Source organism: Triticum dicoccoides, chromosome 4B (assembly GCF_002162155.2).
Source record: "Triticum dicoccoides isolate Atlit2015 ecotype Zavitan chromosome 4B, WEW_v2.0, whole genome shotgun sequence".
Classification (NCBI taxonomy): domain Eukaryota; kingdom Viridiplantae; phylum Streptophyta; class Magnoliopsida; order Poales; family Poaceae; genus Triticum; species Triticum dicoccoides.
The window spans coordinates 527913357-527934037 of NC_041387.1; the positions used below are offsets into that span (position 1 = coordinate 527913357).

The following is a 20681-nucleotide window of genomic DNA, read 5'->3' on the forward strand; positions in this document are numbered from 1 at the left end:
TGTGTGTTCGTAGGGGTGAGTATATGTGTGTTTTGTATGAGCGTTTAGAGCATCTCTAATTGAAGATGTAGATGCAAAAAATAACTAATTTTTACATCACCAAGGCCTAAAAACATTGTACAACAGATGATGTAGATGTAAAGAAAATTACATCACCTCCTCCAAATGATGTAAAATACAACACTCGAAGATCCAAATTTGCACCACCAGCTACCTGGTGATGTAAAATGCCCAGTCACGTGCCAGTCACCCAACCGTGGAATTTGAAAATCCCAGCGCCCGACCGACGCCCACCTAGCTCCCGCCGCCCGGCCTGACGGCCGACTCCGTTGACCCCGCTGCCGCCTTCGCCGTTCTGACCAACCTCGCCACGGCCACTGTCGGCGCTTCAACCTTCCTCGACCCTGCTTCCGCTGCCATGCCGCCCCCATCCCACCATAACGGTTTCGCCCCACCTCGTCCAGTCATCGTTGCGGGAACTGGTGTGCGATCGACGAAGAAGCTGTCGGTTGTTAAACCCCCTGGTGGCGGCCCGAACCGGCCAGCGGCGTCCAACCCCGCCACGGGTCCATCTCGGGCGGCGAAGAAAATGAAGGCGGCCGTGGCTACTTCGGCCGATTCGATACCGCCGCCGGCCAGGGCAACTGCCGCCGAACATGGACCTCCTCCTCCGCCGCCACCGCAAGCAACACCGGCCATGGAGGAAGAACCGGCCATGCCCGCGGCCACCGCCTCCAACGTGCTCGACGAAATGTCACAAAGGTAAAATAAATCCTTTTTCTTTTTGTTTGTTCTTTTCATGTCCGATACGAATATAATGTGACATTGCGTGTATGTGTATTTGTAGACTTGATGATGAAGCATTCATGCATGTGATAAATGTCGCAAACGAAGATTATTTCTCTTAAGAGTATGCATCACAAGAATACGATACTCAATATGATTATGATAATCTCAACATGAAGGACGAGGGCTTCATTGTCAAGGGAAGAACCGCAAATTATACGATCGTCGAAGATGTGTTGATTTGCACCGCGTGGAAGTTGAGTTCGAAAGAATACTGTTGTACAGTGGCTGGAGTGCGGCTGTAGGCTGCTGCGCGACCGTAGGCGTTTTACATCTTCAAATATACCCTCTTCATTCCTAAATATAAGTTTTTCTAGAGATTTTAATATGGACTACATATGGTTTTATATAAACATAGTTTAGACTTTAGAGTGTAGATTCACTCATTTTGCTTCATATGTACTCCATATTAAAATCTCTAAAAAGACTTATACGGAGGGAGTACATCATATGTTGGAGCTAAACCTGAGAATGGTTATTAAAAAACTGGGTGAAACGGTTCGGTTATTACTTTGGGTTTGATTGGTTCAGGTTTTATTGGGCTAAATTTTTTTTAGTTTGGTTTTGGTTCGGGTATGTGAAGAAACCAATTTGGATATAGTTGGTTATGGGCTTAAACAGTTTGGTTATTAACGGTTATAAACTATGGGTCCAAACCGGTTTCTGGGCATTGGTTATGTGCAAGAAGCAACGACGCATCGACAACGAGTATCTTTGATCCGCCTACATGTTGCGATGCACTATGTAATTATGTATTATGGGAAAACACCACATGCAAATCGAATATGTTTGCTTGTGCTTTAGCTAAGCAATTGGTTTTAATACACTTGTCAGTGAGCTTTTTAGTAGTGGGCATTGTCTTTTTGACACTTGCTGTGTGTTGACCGTATCTCAACGATAACTTTGTTCCCAAACTATTGTAGATGCGCTTATGTCTTTTCTATACCATTTGCTTCTTGACATGTCGATTTGTGCAATCATATATACATTGAAGCAAATCCATAGTTATGTATTGGGTTTAAACCCACGGTTATGTATTGGGTTTAACTTGGTTTGGGTGGAAAAAATAGATGGTTCAGTTTTGGTTGGGCTGAAAATGGCATTAAACGGGTATGGTTCAAGTATAGTTTTGAGAGATACATGTACGGGTATGGTTCAAGTATGGTTTAAGTATGAAACCGTTCTCAGATTTAGTTGGAGCACTAGTTTTACATTACCAAATATACATCATCTATTCGAGTTGAGACTTTTTTGGAGATGTAAAAAGTATTTTTTTTGGTGATGTAAATTATACAATGTCTATGTTTACTTCTCCAAATATACATCTTCTATCGGCGATGCTCTTACATCTCTAATGAAGATGATTCCAAAAATAAAGACCCTGATAAGTGGTATACGTGTGGCACGAACACATGACAACTTAGAACGTTTTTTATGACAAGTTTAATGACGCGATGATGCCAACTTTAGTTGTCAATCATGACATTTTTTTCGGATGACATGTTTCAGTTTTAATTTTCTTTCTTTCTTTCCGAATGGCAATTTTAATTGTAAAAAAGTTAGGTTCGTGAAAAAGAAAGTAATCAAATTACGGACGGGAGCAAAACGTGTGCCCGAAATGCAAGCCGTGTCCAACCGACGCGCCCTAGACGCTTCTCCGACGGCAGCTGGAGCCGAGGGAGGTTCGCATCAAAACCGGTGGCTCCCACGACCACGAATACCCCGTGGCCCTGTGCCGTGTTGTCTGATCGAAGCCCCGTCTCTCTCTGCTCTGCTCTGTCTCCTCTGCTCAGCTCACCCCCTTTCCCCAGATCCGACGCGAATGGCCTCCTATGACGGCGAGGACGACTCCGGCCGGCGGCGCCCGCCGCCGCAGCAGCACCGCCCGTCCGGCGGGGGCAGCGGCGACCTCGCCGCCAGCGCCAAGCTGGTGGCGGAGGCGGCCAAGGCGGCGCTCCAGGACCACAACCTGGGGAAGGTCGACAAGGGCCGCACCGCCGAGGCCGCCGCCGACCTGCTCCACGCGGCCTCCCTCTACGGCAAGCTCGAGGGCAAGCCCGTCGGCGGCTACCTCAACAAGGCCGAGGACTACCTCCACAAGTTCGGCGCCAAGGAGGGGGGCAGCGGAGGCGGCAAGCACCAGCCCAGTGGTCACGGGGGTTCAGGCGGCAGGTACGAGGAGGAGGATGAGTACAGGAAGAAGCCTACTAGTGGTGGTGGGAGGTACGAACAGGATGATGATGAGTACAAGAAGAAGCCCAGCGGTGATGGGAGGTATGAAGAGGATGATGAGTACAGGAAGAAGCCTACTGGTGGTGGTGGTGACTACGGAGGTGGAAGGTATGAGGAAGAAGATGAGTACAAGAAGAAGCCTAGCAGTGGTGGCTATGGTGGGGGGAGGTATGAGCAAGAAGATGACTTCAAGAGGCCTCCTAGTGGTGGTGGTGGTGGCGGCTATGGTGGGGGAAGGTATGAAGACGATGATGAGTACAAGAAGAAGCCTAGTGCTGGTGGATATGGAGGTGGAGGAGGGAGATACGAAGATGAGTACAAGAAGAAGCCAACCGGTGGCCATGGTGGAGGGAGGTATGAGGAAGATGATGAGTACAAGAGGCCTAGTGGTGGAAGCCATGGAGGGAGGTATGAAGAAGAGGACTACAAGAAGAAGCCTAGTGGTGGAGGAAGGTATGAAGAAGAGGACTACAAGAAGAAGCCTAGTGGTGGAGGAAGGTATGAAGAAGATGACTACAAGAAGAAGCCTAGTGGTGGAAGCCATGGAGGGAAGGATGAGTCAGAAGGCGGTGGCATTGGAGACTACATTAAACTTGCACAAGGTTTCATGAAGAAGCAGGATGACGAGGGTGGGCACAAGAAGACTAGTGGACATGGAGGAGGAGGGTATGGAAAGGAGGAAAATGAAGAGGACAGCGGCAAGAAGAAACATGGTGGTCGCCCTGAGAGTGGAAAAGACGAGTCGGAGGGCAGTGGCATGGCAGATTACCTGAAACTTGCACAGGGTTTCATGAAGAAGGATGGTGAAGGGGGAAATGGAGCTGGTATGGGGGACTACTTAAAGCTTGCAGAGGGGTTCATGAAGAAGCGTTGATTTATAACTGATCTTCGCTACCATTGCGATTGATGAAGGACTTTGTGTTTGGTTAGTCCCTTGTCTTGTTTAACATCTGTATGTTGTGGGATTTCCTATGATTTCCGCCGACAAAGCTGTCTTTGCGCTGTGTGCAATGTACTGAATGCCCAAGGTGCTACTTTCGATTTCAGGAGAATAAAAGATTGGATGAATAAACGTGTGTTATTCACGCTTTGTAAATAGTTTTGACTTGAAATAATTATTGTAGTGTTATCATAATAGAAGTGTTGAATAGAACTTGTGTCTTCTAATGGCTATTATTTGAATGTAGCTATGCTGGTGATCTATCTTAGTATCTTATTATACTGAACTGAACCCTAATGCAATGCTGTGCGTATCTAAAACCCTTGGGCTAAATCTGAAACAAAAAAAGGCACATATGAAGATCATGATTAATATATGTTGTAGCATTATGTTTGCTGGATTCAGTTAAAGAGACACTCTGTTTCTTTCAGCAAGTGTTTTGACTTTGCCCTGTGAAATCGTCTCTAAGTGGGTTGGTTGAAAAACTGTTTTTATCTGCATCTTACTTTCCTGTTCCACCTACTGGCTCTGATCTTGTAGCTAAACTACTGAATTTTTTCATGGTTGTTTTGAGGACACCTTTTCAACAGATGGTAGTTTTGGATATTTGTGTCAAATGTTGGTAGTTTCCGGCATCTGTGTACAGTTAAATGACAAGCAAACGTTTTAAACATCACCCAACACCTGCTGAAGCACACCCTCAGCTGGTGTCATGTTATCAGCTTGAACTTACCTGCAAACATATACTCCCTCCGTCCCAAAATAAGTGTCCTGATTTAGTACAAAGTAGACACTTCTTTTTTTGGGACGGAGGGAGTATGTTATACCAGTTATTGCACATTAACCAGATACCATGGCGGGCAGGAAAAGCACCACACAAACATAACCTTTATGAGCGTGAGCTGTTCTTTCTTCCACTATGGTAGAACATATTTCACAGTTCTTATCTTATCCTTCTCCGCGGCCCCTTCTTCATATCAGCAGGCAGCCTTGTTTGTGTCTTACCTTGCATCCAGACTCCAAACTTTAAGTACTCCAGACCTACTTGATAATCTGCTAGAACTCAAGTAATTGAACACTCTGAACCATTCTTCAACGGTCCAACCGAGGCAACAAGAGTATCCATCCTTGCGCTGGTATGTTGCCATCGCACCACGGCATCAACAAGCTTGACAAGGATAGGTCAGGTGAACATCTGACATCCTCCGTGCTTCTTTCCCAGTACATGGAGAATGCCGAGGAGTTATCTTAAATCTCCATCAAGGACCTCTGTGATGAACTATGGTGACGAGCGTGAAATACACTGTGTGCCTCAAACAGCCAAACAGCCTGAAAATCCTCCTAGCATGTACCAGTCAGCAAAGAACATGTTGCTGCTACAGTAAATATGAGTGGTGCCAGAAATCCCAAGGCATGTTTACATGGCTTTTGGTAATCACTCTTGGCGATGTTGAAGATGAATCCGAGGGCTACATGGAGCCGTCAAAGATTTTTGTGAAGAAGCAGGATCAACATGCTGGCTTGGAAATTAAAGACCTTAGAAAACAAAATATCAGTCTCATGGTCAAATGGTGGTGGAAATTAGAGACACAAAACGGGCTCTGGCAGAACATAGTCTGGGCCAGGTATCTTCGCAACATCTCTGTTGCTGAAGTTTCTCCCAAATTCTCCGACTCGCCCTGTTGGAAGGCCTTGCTCAAAATCAAAAACATATATATGATGGGCAGGAAAATTGAAACTGGTGCTGGAACCTGATAAGATTGTGGAAAGATCCAATCAATGGGCTGACCCCATTTCAGGATCAATACCCACGTTTGTTTGAGATATGCAACTACCCCACGAGTACCCTGAATAGGAAAGATAGACTTGATGACACCGATATGTTCAGACGTAGGCTTACCCCTGAGCTGTCCAAGCAATGGGAGGATATGCGTGCTGCGGTTAATAGAATCCACCTCGATGAGAGGAGTGATCGTGTCTTTTGGGGACTCAACCAGAGTGGCAAGTTCACCACTAAATCGGTGTATAAGATGTTGGAGGAGCCTCTTAGTGGTTGCCACTATAGATGGATTTGGAAAGCCAAAATCCCTCTTAAAATCAAAATCTTCTTATGGCAGATGTCGCAAGACGCAATTCTCACTACGCAAGTTATGAGAAAGAAGAAATGGCCGGGGAATCCCTGTTGCTCTTTTTGCAAACAGGTTGAAACGGTACAACACCTATTCTTCAATTGTCCCGTGGCAAGAATTGTATGGCGATCGATTGGGGTTGCTCTTGGTACTGATAGATGTCCGTCGAATTACTGGCAATACTTTGTGTGGTGCAATAAATTCCTTCCTGGGAAGCAAAAGTTTTACACAGTAGGTCTAGCGGCTGTATGTTGGGCGATTTGGTTGGCTCGCAACCGAGCTACCTTTGAAAAAAAAAACAAATCAAGACTCCTTTTGAGATTGTGTTTTCTCTGTGTTCCTTTCTACTTTACTGGACAGGGCTACAACAAGGAGAGGACGCCAAAGATCTTCGTTCTGGAGCCGAGATGATCAGGACTGGCACGATGCAGCTGATGAAGATGTGTGGCGCTGTCAAGCAACCAATCCAGGGCGCTTGAAAGGAAGACGGGCGCGCAACCTCGATGCTGTTCTATCTCGGCGAAGATTACCATCTGTTTACTTGACTTTGCAGTTGTGTTCTGATACTTGATCCTGAGCTTTTGAGATTGTAATAGGATAGATGTTATGTCGTGCTATCCAGGTTTTCGCCCCATGATACTCGTTTCGATGGCGAGCGAGTATGGTGGGTTTCCTGGTAGTGCTAGAACTCGCTTTACTTCTTTCCCTCCCCCTGACCTTCTCGTTTGAACTGGTTGTATTTCCGTTCTTTGCAATGGAAAGGGGTAAAGCCCGGTTCAAAAAAAAAAAACATGCTGGCTTGGAGCGATTCAGAAGGTGGTTTTTGTGTGGAAATTGCATGGACCTAGGCTAAGAGCTCATGAAGAGAAGGCCCAAATGCCATAATATACTACTCCCTCCGTCCCAAGATAAGTGTCTTAACCTTAGTACTCCCTCCGTCCCAAAATTCTTGTCTTAGATTTGTCTTGTCTAGATAGTATCTAGACAAATCTAAGACAAGAATTTTGGGACGGAGGGAGTACAATTTTGTACTAAAGTTAGTATAAAGTTGAGACACTTATTTTGGGACGGAGGGAGTATTAATTAAAACTAGCCCTTACAAGAAATTCCTTAGTAGGATTTTCGTTCACCACTGGTAGGTCCTAGTTCAGATATGTTTAGCATGTGATTTTTCGGCAGAAACTCGTAGCACACTATATGATCGAATGTGGAGCCTGTATACAGGGATCCAAGATTAAAAGCAACTGGGTAAGTATTTCTGTAACTGACTTTTTCTGCCTGGGTCATGTTCCAGGAAACCTGCCGCTTAATCCATACAAAGAATACCATGATCCAGTACATTGGCAATTTGGGATGATGCACCTGATTTTGTAGTCATTGTTTTCATTTTCCTGTCTTCAGGCGAGCTGTGTGAGTTGAGTAGTATCTTTTTTTTTCATCCCGTCATGTGTTTCCTGGCATCACGATACTATCATGATGTTTTTGCATATATGTCATTGTTTTATGTCGCGAAATGTCTGAAAGCTTGCTGAAACAATTATTTCGGCAAAAGTGCAATGCACCTCCGCCAGCAGCCGGCACACGCAGCACCATAAAGCACTGAAACACAGGTCCCCGACAGACGAGCAACACAAAGCCAGAACACATGCCAAATGTTCACATTACTGGGACACCACCCTTTCCTTAGGAGAACAAATCCAATGTACAGACATGCCGATCAGCCCACCAATCTAATCACCAGCACGTCCTCAGGAACCACACACCATATGGGACTCAAAAGAATGGCACGAATCATGGAGACTATGGATAGGATCATAGGAAGACGGATCATCAGACTGAGCTCAGAACTCCTCGACGGAGGCGGCTTCGCGGGGCACCTCGTAGGCGTCCTTCTGCCTCAGCTTCTTCACGCCGGCGATGAAGCACACCTTGTCGGACCGGAAGCTCTCCAGGTTCACGGTGGTCACCTTCACCCACACCACCACCTTGGTCTTCATGCCCTCGATCGCCGAGAGCTTGCCTCGGGACAGGGTCGCCTTCACGCGGGTGGCGTACCGTATCATGGAGGAGTCCTTGAAGCTCACCTCGCAGGGCTTGGCCAGGTGCACCACGAGCCTCGAGCTCGTCTGGTCGTACTCGTAGCAGATGATGTTCCGAGGGAAGAGGCCCGGAGGGAGGTTGTACTCGCGCAGCAGGTCAGAGAGGGACTTGTTTGGTTTGCCTGAATAAGAAAGAAATAGGGTCAGCCACTTGTAGTCCATATATAGTAGACATTTATGTAGCAATTATTCAATTGTCACTAGCTAGAATTGCATAGACCTAATGGCAACTTGTGAACCATGGCATGAGAATGCCACAAACATATTGAAACGCAGAAGGGAATTCAGAAGCAGCAGTTTCGAGCGCTTGAGCAAAGTTCAAATATATGGAGAATGTTGTGTGTAAAGTGTAAATGACGAATTATGTATACTACAAGACTGGAATTGCAATCAAACAAAGTGTGAAAATGGGAAATTCATATGAAGGACTTTTTTATCAGAAGAAAGGGGTCTCAGAGCAATGCATACCGTATACCTACTGTTATGGCGCTGCTAGAAGGAGGGCGCGAGAGGGCCGGCCGGGGGCCTTTTTGCCCACGGCCGGGCAAGAGGGAAGGGATTTCCTTCTTAATTCTTGCTTGATTAGATTGATACATCTCCTCTCTTTATATAGAGAGGTTTACTTGACTCCCAAGCAAGACTTACTTGACCGCTAAGCAAGCGACCCTTATCTCTAATTAACCCTAAGACTAATGGGCCCATTAAGCCTATTACGTACTCTAACACTACACCCCACCTGGACATGCAGCTTGTCCTCGAGCTGCAGCCTAACCAGCTTATAACCATGACTCGACGCAACACAAACCTAACACCTAAAAACAAGCCTTTTACATCTCGGCTCGTTTTATTATTCTCAACCTAAAATGGACTGAGACGCTTTATTTTGGACCCTTTAACAAAAAGTGGACACCAACCGCACGTCAAACGTGCACGTGTACAGCCACCTGGATCCCATGGACACCACCTGGACCAAAGGAGTGCATGTGTATGGCCATCTGGAAGTGGTCGCAAGAGCGACCAGCAAAGGCGCCCTCGCGGTGGTCGGCGGCGGAAAGCAGTGGTGCTACGCGGTGCGCTCCTGTTGGTGACACCCTGCCTTCGCCCCGCCGGACGGCTGTTAGTCTGCACCGCACAGGAAAGAGTGGAGGGCTTGCGATTGAGAATGACGAGGAGGGGTGTGCCCCCCCAATCGCCGATGTCGCAGATTTTGAGGTCGTTGCCCGCGGGGAAAACAACGTGCCAGCCGCCCGTGGGGGAAACCGCATGACCAAGATCCCCGACGCAGCGGACGAGATCGAGGTCCTTTGCGCAGCGAAGGGCAACTTGGAGGAGCGGCAGCTGCAGACCACGCATCTCCCGCACACGCCGACGCGCTAGGAGGCCGCGCGCAGCAGCCTGCAGCCTCACAGCCGCCGACACGTGGCGGGTAGCAATCCAAGACGGAAGCGGTGCCGGCGACGACGGACTTGATCTGCTGGATGTGGACGCCCTGGGATGGCGGCGGCGCTGATGGGAACGAGATCGTCGCACTCCCGTCGTAGGGCATCCCATACTGGGCGGCGGAGCTGACTGGCGATGGCTGCTGCAGCTGCAGCGGCTGCTGCGCTGTCATGCCGGGCAGCGGCAACGGCTGCTGCGTCGGAGTGCCGGTCGCGGAGGAGGCCGCCAAGAGCGGCGGCTGCCACTGCAGCCAAGGCTGGGTGGTGGTGGCGATGGATGGCAGTTGCAGCGGCCTGGCGAGCGCGGCGAAGGCCGCCTGGTGCGGCGGCTGACACGGCAGCCACGGCGGCGCGGGGGTGGCGATGGGCGGCGCAACCGAGTGCGGCCCGTAGGACCCGGCCAAGAACAGGTGGATCTCCTAGACCGCCTGGGTTAGGTCCCGCAGCACCCCGGACACCTCCTCCCAGGTGAGTACGGCGGGGGCGGGCGCGACAGAGGATCCCGGCGCGGGCAGGAGCGGGGCGACGGTCGTGGTGGTCGCCGGAGGCGACAAGGTGACCGGCAGCGGAAGAGACGGGCTTGGCGGCGGTGAAGACATGATCGAACCGAAGCTAGCTGATACCCAGTTGCAGCCTGAGGCGTCGGGCGCCACGGGGAACTACGCCGGCCTTCCCACCATGGACCGAGCACCGTCATCAGCTCTCCGCACCGCCGAGGCAGTGGGCCATGGCGCGCCAAACCAGCAGCCGCCCCGGTTCGCCAAGCTCGACTTCGCCACTTATGATGGCTCGGACGACCCGCTTAACTGGCTCAACCAGTGTGACCAGTTCTTCCGCGGGCAGCGCACACCCGCGTCGGAGCGCACTTGGCTGGCTTCCTACCATCTCCGCGAGGCCGCCCAGACATGGTACTACGCCCTCGAGCAGGACGAGGGCGGCATGCCCCCGTGGGAGCGCTTCCGCGAGCTGTGCCTTCTTCGCTTCGGACCGCCATTACGCGGGAGCCGATTGGCCGAGTTGGGTCGCCTGCCTTTCACCTCCACGGTGCAGGATTTCGCCGACCGCTTCCAGGCCTTGGCGTGTCACGCGCCAGGTATGACGGCCCTGCAGCGGGCTGAGCTCTTCGTCGGCGGCCTTCCGGATCACATTCGCGTCGACGTGGAGCTTCGCGGACCCCAGGATCTCCAGTCGGCCATGTACTACGCCCGCGCGTTCGAGCGCCGCGCGGTGGCCATCCAGCAGGAATCACCGTCCCGGACCGCTGGGTCGCTACCCGGGCCGGATTCCATGCAGGGTCGGCCTGCGCAGGCTTCTGCGGCACCCCTCGCCGCGACCGCGGGACGCCTATTCCGCCGGCTCACCTCAGCCGAGCTACTCGAGCGTCGCCGCCAAGGGTTGTGCTTCAACTGCGACGAGCCCTACACGCCCGGCCATGCCTGCCCGCGACTCTTCTACCTGGAGGTTGCAGACTACATTCTGAAGGACGCCGTCGCCGCCGACCTGACCGCCCCAGCTGTTGAGAAGGTGTTTGACGCTGGTTGATCGCCTCGAGGAGTCCTCAAGCGCTTCCCCACCTTACAGCTCGAGGACGAGCTGTTTGTGCAGGCGGGGAGAAGTGTTACGGCCGTAGAGGCCACCGGGCAATCTTAGCCCACAAGTTATCTTAGGATTAATTCTTATGCAAGTTATTTAGGTTATAAATATAGGCTGTAAGACTCTTTTTGGAATTAAGCAATAAGAAGATTATTATCTCTATTGCCCGGCTCCCAGAGGAGTCGGAACCCTAGCCGCCTCTAACCCTAGCCGCCGCCATCTCCCTCCTCTCCCGCGACGGCGCCCAACCGCCGGCGCGGCCGCTCATCGCCACGCCCAGCCCCCACTTTCCCCTACTGCCTACGGCCAAGACCGGGCAGAACCCTAGCTCCTAACACCTACTTAAACCAAAAAACAAACAAACTGGAAGGTACAATTGAAGATGGCCTGCAAGTGGAAAAAAACTTGCCAACGGATCTGCTTTGCGAGCATTCACATTTTATTTCACAAACTACTTCCTCCGTTCAATATTACTCCCTCCGTTCCAAATTACTTGACTTTCATTTGTCTAGATACGAATGTATCTATACTTATTTAGTGTCTAGATACATCCATATCTAGACAAATGGAGGTCAAGTAATTTGGAACGGAGGGAGTATAAGATGTTCTAACTTTTTTCTGAATCGGATGTATATAGCTTACAAGACGTTTTAACCTTTTTCTGAATCGGATGTATATAGACGCATTTTAGCGTGTTTGTTCACTCATTTCAGGCATTTCAGGCCGTACGTAGTCCATATTGAAATATCCAAAACATCTTATAATAGTAAACGGTGGGAGTACTTCAGAACATTCGCATTTTATTTAAGAAACTACTGTCTTTTCGCGCAATGTTTTCACGTGAGCGGTCGGATTACGGATCCGAGTATACCACTAGTTGTTCGCAGCTTCCTGTAAGAGTACAGATTAGGGGCTGCTTAGAAGAAAACATTGATTAGACCATGCACTACAGACTACCAAATCAGCTGGCTGGTGCTTGCTAACCCCATGACAAGCTGAAGACAGCCTTGCTAATACCGCCAAAGACCTCAACAGACCCAGTGCAAAGATTGCAAGTAAAACAAGATGTTAGGTGAGCAAGTCCCCCCTGCTCTGCACTATATCCTCCTAGGAGCTTTTGCATAATTGCGTCAACAAACATTGGACCCATTTCAGTTTGGCCCCCATGTGCATCAGCGTCACTCATTGTATTGCTAGTACTTTGCAGATCGAAAAGAGTACTTGGATTAGAGCTACAGGGCCGGAGCCAGATCCAAATCGTGAAGAAAGGCTATGTGCGTATTAAGGAAAGCACTCCTTGTTTTGCTTTGGTGTTACGCATCAGCAAGAAAAACAGCGTTGCTAACAGCGATGGACAAGTGTACTGAAGATGTTGCTAAGACGACGTGACATGTAGCTTCAGACTAACTGCTATTTTCTGAGCCACAAAGCAACCACTGAACGGAAATTGGAGAAATTAGGGGGCAGGGCTATCGATGGTACCTTTGAGTTTCTCGAACACCCATTTGGCCTTCTCCTCCACGGTGCTTGAGATGCGCTGCAAATCAGAGTGGTTGGGTTATTCGCTGTGACTTGTGAATGATGAACTGAACCACTTGGATGTTGGAACTAGAGTGTAGTCTAGTAATAATTAAACTTAGAATGCACAAAAATGTACTACTACTGAGTCGGTACAGCGAATGCAGAAGTGTGATCGAATCAAATAATGATTTTCATATGGCAGTCCACTCGGAAAAAGGTTGCATATGAAAAGCAAGAACTTTCGCTGGTCTTGGTGGGAAAAGGAACGAATCTAACCTGGCCTAAAGGAGGAAGAATATAAGAGAAAGATCTACAGATGAATGCGTTCAAGAACCCAAAATTTTCTTGGTTAGTAGCAGTAACAACATGTGAACCACGAAATGTTGACAGACAGATTATTTCTGAAATGCAACTGCCGCAGAAAAAGATGGGGACGAGAAAAACAGAAAACTGAGCAACAAAAAAGAATCCGTCGATCCACCCCCGTGATAACGGAAACCCGTAGAAATCTCCCAGAAACAAGCAGGCGAACCGGGAAATCAGGAACGGCATTTTACCTAGTCCAAGAGATTCACCAAGAACGAGAAGAGATTCACCATGACGAACAAAGCCACGAAGGCGAGAAAGATGACGGGGAAAGGTGTGAAGGAAGGAGAGCAGAGCAGAGCACTGACCGAGATGTCGCCGCCGATGGCAGAGAGCTCCTGCTTGGCCTTGCGGGGGATGGTGAAGCTGCCGAGCTTGGTGAGGGCCTTCTCCATCCTCCCTCGGCGCCGGCGTGGGGCGTGTGGACGCGGACGCGGACGGCGGCTGTGGCGCGTGCGTGGGGGTGCCGCGGGATGGGCGACAGACAGTGGACGGAACCGGGTTCAGAGCTGCGGCACGCTCCACAGGAGAGGAGCGGAATAAATAAAGAGCGGCTTTCGTTCGGGGTTCCAAACCGTGGCGCCGGATCCCGTGCGGGCCGGGTGTTTGTTTGGTGGGTGCGTGCGACGGATCTCCAGTGGAGTGAAGCTTCTGGAGAGAGGAAAAGGGAAGGAGACGTCAGAGGGATTGAGAATGGGAAACGTTTGGGGCCGGGGCACCGGCCGAAGCTTCGGCCGGTCCAGTCCACGCACGCGCGATGCGACCCACTCGCGAGCAACCACGTGGCGCGATGGACCCGAGACGACTAGTCCTCCTCCCTTTTCTCTTCTTCCTCTCGCGCATCTCTCTTTTTCTCTCTCCCCGCTGCCATGGTCAACGCATCGCCCTGCGCCCGCAGGCCTCTCAGGCGCGCCGCCGTTCAGCAGATCTGGCCGCCCTCGACCAGATCCGCGCGGATCCGCGTGCATCGGAGCTCTCCCTACCTCGCCGGACCCGGCCACGCCGGAGCTACAACCAGCCATGGCAGGACTGCACCCCGCGGCGCAAATTTTGCTGGAACCTCGACGTCACGGCGAGATGGCGGATGACTGTTTTTTGCTACAACTGTGTTTTGGTTTTGCTACTATCATAGAGATTTTTTGCTGGAACCGATGGTATTTTTTGCTTCAATCAGAGATGTGCGATAGCCGGGGAGGCTGGCGAGTGCTGCAACCGTTGACAGAAAAGCTTCAACCCAAGATTAAAAATGCTTCAACCGTGTATACAGAAAGCTGTACGCGTTCAGTGCTATCGAGGAAAGCTACAACCGTCTATATAAAATGCTACAACCTTTAATGAAAAAAGCTTCAACCGAACGATAGAGAAAAGCTACATCATTCATGAAGAAGATGCAACCTTTTTGACAGCCATGACAACGTTTTTTGCTGCAACCACACAGAATGTTTGCTACTACCATAGACAGTAATTGTACCACCATTTCACGGCAGTGACCGGTGACTGGAAATCAGAAAGGTTGCAACCGGCGACGAAAAAAGCTTCAACCGGCTAGAAAAGAAGCTTCAACCGGCGATATAGAATGCTTCAACCGGTGACAGGAAACGCAAAAAGCTATAATCGTTAACACAAAAGCTTCAACCATATATTTCAAAAGCTTCAACCAGAGACCGGCGACGAAAAAGCTGCAGCGGCGAGCCGTTAATGCACATGACTGTTTTTCTATGCACCAATGGTGCTGCGACGGATGCTGGAACCGGCGGCCCCGACATTGTTGGACCTGGCGGTCGCCATCACCGCTTGTTTTTGATGCATCTGGTACCTTTTTTGCTGCAGCGGAGACGGCGAGTGGCGACGGCGAGCGGCGAGCGGCAGCCATGGCGAGCCACCGATGCAGCGAGCCACGAGGAACGCGGGGTGTGGCAGACGGCGACGGCGGCCAGAGTCAACGATGCGGGGCGGATGAGGAAGACGAAGACCGGGTACACATCAAGCCCGTCCGATACGTGCGTGATCGAGCGGTTCCGCGCGCTCCGTGTTAGACAGATCCAGTGGCCCATGCGGAACCGGCCGAAAGTTTCGGCCGGTGCGCCGGCGCCTATTAGCGCCCATTGAGAACTGAGAAGTTCTCAAGCCGATTTGGTCGCGTCGCTCAGCCCTAAAATCTTGTGCCAAGGAGGGAGGATCGCGGGCGAACCGGGGCAGCGGTTTGAGACGCGCACGGACCCCAAGTTTGAAAAGGGACCGAATATGGCAGCGAGCCGCGTGACCGAGCCGAGCGTATGCCGCACCCCATTGTTACATTCTAGCCAAAGTTGAGCCTTCCGAGGGCACTTGCATTCTCAGCCGTCGGATTGAGTGTCCAAATGAATCTGGGCCGTCGGATCTTCAGATGGCTTGATCTGGGCCGTTGGATCGTTCTGATGTGACAACCAATGAATAGTGCTTATTTTCCTGCACCCTGTGCTAGCTCTCCATGACATGTGGGTCCCAGGCGAGGTGGGCCTCGGTTGTCATCGACAATGAAGGTGGGAGTGACTGGTGATGGTCGTTATGTGTGTAGGAGCCGCGCCACCGCCTGTAATCTTCAGTGGCCCCCGAGGGTAGTTCCGGCATTTCACCTAGCCCTGTGCTAGGTGCTTTATCCGGATTAGTTGCCCCGTCCCCAATCGGGTGCGATGGCTAGGGTTTGTCTCACTCCTCTCTCTCCCACGCTCCCTTGCGTCGCCGCCGCCACCCCCTCCCATTCCCAGCCCGTGCTCTCCTCTCTTCCTCACCTCCCTTACGCCACCATCCGTCGGGAAGCACCACGGTCGTTGTTGCTCCGCGCCGCTGCTCCTGAGCCGAGCTTGTGCATCGGCATCACCGTGAGGGGCATGGCCTGCTGAGACGGCCGTCCATGTCGCTGTTGCCGTCGTTCTTCGCGCCATCGGATAGTATGGCCGCCACCGCATGCCCCTGTCGAGCGCGTGCCATCACCGTCGTCATCCATCGGGGAAGTACAAGCCACTGTACGGACTCACCATACCGGCCATGCCAGCCAAATCTCCTCTGCACCTCCTAACAGGCTTGTCTAGCACTAAAGGGGACACATTTTTACAGTCCCGCTAATTTTTAATCATCTCAATTATGACTTGTTAGTAGGATGTTGTTTGTAGAATTTAGTTTTTTTTTGTTGCAATCCATTATGAAGCATACAGGTGCTTAGATTTTGATATTTTTTAGTTTGGTCAGCTCAGATGTTGATAACTTTTCAGTTTGTTTCAAGCTGTTTAGTTCAGATTCTGATACTTTGTGTACCATTTATAGAAGATGCTATGTAAGATGATGGCAAGGTTTAGTTATCTGAAAATACAAGTGAAGTTCGGCATGGTTTCAATGATGTTTTAAAAAAAATCCATGTATCATTGACCTACAACAAAGCTCAGTCTAAGCAAGGTAATTTCTGAAATGAGACGTACAAGACTTCATTATTTGCTTGATTTGCTATTCATCCAGGGGGGTATATCAGTTTGGTTTGCCTTATATCTTCATCACTATGCTATGTTGATTCATGTGCTCCTTTTAGTCGGAGATGACGTGCTCAGATTTAGAAAATTGGTTACTCCTATTTTGTTCACTTCCTAACCTGCAAGAAACAGGAACAACCTCTACAATGTACTGTTTTGTAAGCACAAATATGTCTATCATCGAATATATTAGAGTTGACAACCAAGTTGCTTAAGCATTAACATTGTATGGATAGTATGCATTAAGACAGTCAGTGCCGGCAGTAATTCCAGTTTTTGTTTCTGGAGTCACAAATAAAATTTATTTGAAATGTTTATGTAGTTATCTCAATTGAAGTCACAAAATAACCCAATTATTTTTGTCTTCTATATTCTCTGATTTTCAGCCTCCATGTCCTAACACTGAATGTCTCAGATAATTTGGTGACGGGTCATATATTAAGAGTTGGTGGAGATTCAAGACTTACATGACTGCTATTGTAGCAACAATGCTATGGGCAGATGGTATGCGCCTGACTATTTTTCTTTTGGCTACCTGCTATTTTGTTGTAATTGTTTGCTAATACTCAATTTCAAAGGCTATCTTTCCTACCACTCTCACTCTTGGCTATACTTCAACCCAAACATCAACGAAGCAAAGAACTTGATTTACAAGGTACAATCCTTATCCATGGGAGCATACCTATCCATGGAACAATACTACCATACTGGAGTAATAATTATATTTTTTTATTAATTGGTCTATATGCTTATGGATGTTTGTTGTCAAGAAGCAAAGCTTATTTTGTGGATGGATGCATTGGTTTATGCTACCAACCTTTTAGATTTGTTCTTAAGTCTAAAGTTGCTTATGATAAATGATACGCTCCACCGGGAAAATGTGACCGGTAATTTTAGTGCAATCAAAATATCTTTCGTCCTATGTTAATTTTCACATATGTTTGCAATATTAGTTGAGACATACATTTGAATGTGCATGCTTACTATCCTTTATGTTGTCCAGTAAGTTGAGATGTACATTGCTTATTTATGTGATTACGGCCTTGGCGCTCTTCAGAGCAGTAGCACACCGACATGCATAAGGAAGCCGACGGACAGCCAGAGCAAGGTGTGGAGCTTGAGCTACAACGAGAATGACAACTTGGGTGTTAGCTGCAAAAACCAACAGTTCAAGTGTTCAAACAGTTCAACTTGGGCTGATAGAGTTTGCTATTAAATTTCTTTCTTGGAAAATAATTTGCTGCTATTACTTCAAATGTTACAATGTTTGGTTATCTTTTGAGACCTTCATGTTTCCTATTTCATGTTGGCATTGTCAATGTTTACAGTAATGTGCAAGCAGAAATTACTCGTGTTGAGTAAAACCTTCTATGATTTTGAGTCTGTTGATAAACTAGAGCTCTAGATGATCTTTGCTTATGAAAAGCATGTTCCAAATCAGTTCATAATTTCATCTATGTATTTAGTATTAGTTTGTTGTGTTTGAAATGTGATACAATAAAAAAATGTAGTAAACATTGAGTAAATAGGAACTTACAGTTGCTTAGGTAAATTGCGACCATATCTATGTAGCAAGTAAGTAACAAGCTACAAACTATATATGTTGGAGATGATCTGTTGAGACTGCATCTAATGACGTATGGTCTTTCCTGTTTAGGTTGGGATGTACTTTCCTCGTGATTTTCCTGGTCATCTTACAGGTTAGGAAGCTTGATGATAGTGAGTTTTGGAATGCATTTTCATGGGTATATATTGATAACCCACAAGTATAGGGGATCTATCGTATTTCTTTCGATAAGTAAGAGTGTCGAACCCAACAAGAAGCAGAAGAAAATGACAAGCGGTTTTCGGCAAGATATTTCTACAAACACTGAAATTATCAATAACAGATAGTTTGTGATAAGATAATTCGTAACGGGTAACAAGTAACAAGTGTAACAAAGGTGCAGCAAGATGGTCCAATCCTTTTTATAGCAAGGGACAAGCCTGGACAAACTCTTATATAAAGCAAAGCGCTCCCGAGGACGCATGGGAATTACTGTCAAGTTATTTTTCATCATGCGCATATGATTCACGTTCATTACTTTGATAATTTGATATGTGAGTGGACCGATGCTTTGGTGCTGTCCTTACTTGGACAAGCCTCCCACTTATGATTAACCCCTCTCGCAAGCATCCGCAACTACGAAAGAAGAATTAAGCTAAATCTAATCATAGCATGAAACATGTGGATTCAAATCAGCCCCTTACGAAGCAACACATAAACTAGGGTTTAAGCTTCTGTCACTCTAGCAACCCATCATCCACTTATTACTTCCCAATGCCTTCCCCTAGTACCAAATCATGGTGAAGTGTCATGTAGTCAACGTTCACATAACACCACTAGAGGAAAGACAACATACATCTCATCAAAATATCGAATGAATACCAAATTCACATGATTACTCATAACAAGACTTCTCCCATGTCCTCAAGAACAAACGTAACTACTCACAAAGCATATTCATGTTCATAATCAGAGGAGTATTTAATAGCATCAAAGATCTGAATATATGATCTCCCACCGAATAAACCAACTAGCATCAACTACAAGGAGTAATCAACACTACGAGCAACCTACATGTACCAATCTGAGGTTGTGAGACAAAGATCGGATACAAGAGATGAACTAGGGTTTGAGAGGAGATAGTGCTGGTGAAGATGTTGATGGAGATTGACCCCCTCTCGATGAGAGGATCATTGGTGATGATGATGGCTTCGATTTCCCCCTCCGGAAGGGAAGTTTCCCCGGCATAATCGCTCTGCCGGAGCTCTAGATTGCTCCTCCGCAGGTTCCGCCTCGAGATGGCGGCGCTTCGTCCCAAAAGTTATCTTCTGATTTTTTTTCTAGGTCAAAACCCTCCATATAGCCAAAGGTGGGCACCGGAGACCTGCCAGGGCGCCCACAAGCCCTGGGGGCGTGCCTAGGGGGTAGGGCGCGCCCCCAGGCTTGTAGCCACCTGGTGGGTCCCCTCTGGTATTTTCTTCGCCCAATATTTTTTTTATATATTTCAAAATAATTCTCCGTAAATTTTTAGCACTTTTGGAGTTGTGCAGAATAGGTCTCTCAGATTTGATCCTTTCCAATCCAGAATTCCGGCTGCCGGCATTCTCCCTCTTCATGTAAATCTTGCAAAATAAGAGAGAAAAGACATAAGTATTGTACCATAAAGTGAAATAACAGTCCATAATGCAATAAATATTGATATAAAAATATGATGCAAAATGGACGTATCATATATCAAGGCGTGGGTCTACATATTTTTCACTAATAGTTTAACAGTAGTTAATGTGTTATATGCATTGCCCATTTTATGTTCCTTTGCCCTTTGTATAGTAGCGAGGACTGAGTAGTTTACTTGATCAAGCAGTTCACCCAATCAAGGAAGTTGTAGGTTATCCTTGCATATGTTTTAGTTTCTAACACACACACATTTTTGGTTCAAATAGAGATGTGCAGTAAAATTTCTATACTAAGTAGCAGAGATGTTCCAAGGGAAGAATGTCAATTACTAATTACTAAGTAAACAATCCATAGGATTTGCATCATGTAATGAAGGTAAAGCTCTGTATTTCCCAGATTGGTGAACAAGGGAAATTAAGCTCAAATTAGGTTTATTGTGTTCCATAGATCTTCTGCATATCATATTATCATGCTTAAGAAGGAATCCTGAATTTCCCAGAGGCTCAAAAGTTAAATATAAACGATAGAGATCATGGTTAGAGGTTACATTTTGTGTGAAAATAATAGGTTATATCTTCTGCTTTCTACCAGAAGAAATTGTAAATCAAGGTGGATAATAACATGTTATATCACAATAATGATCAAAGGGAAGAGAAATACTTTTGCAAGTCATACATGGAATTTTATCAGACAAATTTATTTTCTTCAGATGTGCAATCCTATTTTTCTGAGATATATGTATTTCTTCTTGCTCATTCTTTTGATCTTAGGGGCAGTAGAATAAGCAGGT

At 47.8% G+C, this 20681-nt stretch overlaps 2 protein-coding genes and 1 long non-coding RNA gene across 7 annotated transcripts; 2 read left to right on the forward strand and 1 right to left on the reverse strand.

The window, feature by feature from the left end:
• Positions 1-2557: 2557 nt before the first annotated feature.
• On the forward strand, positions 2558-6908 carry LOC119291254 (uncharacterized protein At5g39570-like). 2 transcript variants are annotated; one of them, XR_005142272.1, is made up of 2 exons: positions 2558-4003; positions 6508-6908. XR_005142272.1 is itself a non-coding variant. In XM_037569983.1 (1 exon), exon 1 carries the CDS (start codon positions 2669-2671, stop codon positions 3950-3952), a length of 1284 nt encoding a protein of 427 aa, XP_037425880.1. In that variant the 5' UTR covers positions 2559-2668; the 3' UTR covers positions 3953-4240. The 2 variants fall into 2 exon arrangements, 1 of the variants encoding a protein (XP_037425880.1); XM_037569983.1 differs by lacking the exon at positions 6508-6908 and having other exon boundaries at positions 2559-4240.
• Positions 6909-7764: 856 nt separating this feature from the next.
• Positions 7765-13699, reverse strand: LOC119291256 (uncharacterized protein At5g01610-like). Its single transcript, XM_037569984.1, has 3 exons — positions 13474-13699; positions 12761-12815; positions 7765-8368 (listed from the first exon to the last, which is right to left on the reverse strand). The coding sequence occupies exons 1-3, from the start codon at positions 13558-13560 to the stop codon at positions 7989-7991; spliced, it is 522 nt and encodes a 173-aa protein (XP_037425881.1). The 5' UTR covers positions 13561-13699; the 3' UTR covers positions 7765-7988.
• Positions 13700-15841: 2142 nt separating this feature from the next.
• On the forward strand, positions 15842-18048 carry LOC119291257. 4 transcript variants are annotated; one of them, XR_005142275.1, is made up of 4 exons: positions 15842-16597; positions 17055-17172; positions 17247-17323; positions 17726-18048. It is a non-coding gene; the product is annotated as an uncharacterized LOC119291257 (long non-coding RNA). The 4 variants fall into 4 exon arrangements; XR_005142274.1 differs by having other exon boundaries at positions 17084-17172; XR_005142276.1 differs by having other exon boundaries at positions 15842-16170; positions 16469-17172.
• The last annotated feature ends 2633 nt before the right edge of the window (positions 18049-20681 follow it).

What these genes read in the sequence shown, in the direction of transcription:
- LOC119291256 (XM_037569984.1), bottom strand. Translation starts at nt 13,560, where the DNA reads ATGGAGAAGGCCCTCACCAAGCTCGGCAGCTTCACCATCCCCCGCAAG. An exon ending in CCATCGGCGGCGACATCTCG is followed by an intron (nt 12,816 to 13,473) that starts GTCAGTGCTCTG and finishes TCTGATTTGCAG; the next exon opens with CGCATCTCAAGCACCGTGGA. An exon ending in GGTGTTCGAGAAACTCAAAG is followed by an intron (nt 8,369 to 12,760) that starts GTACCATCGATA and finishes TTTCTTATTCAG; the next exon opens with GCAAACCAAACAAGTCCCTC.
- LOC119291254 (XM_037569983.1), top strand. Translation starts at nt 2,669, where the DNA reads ATGGCCTCCTATGACGGCGAGGACGACTCCGGCCGGCGGCGCCCGCCG.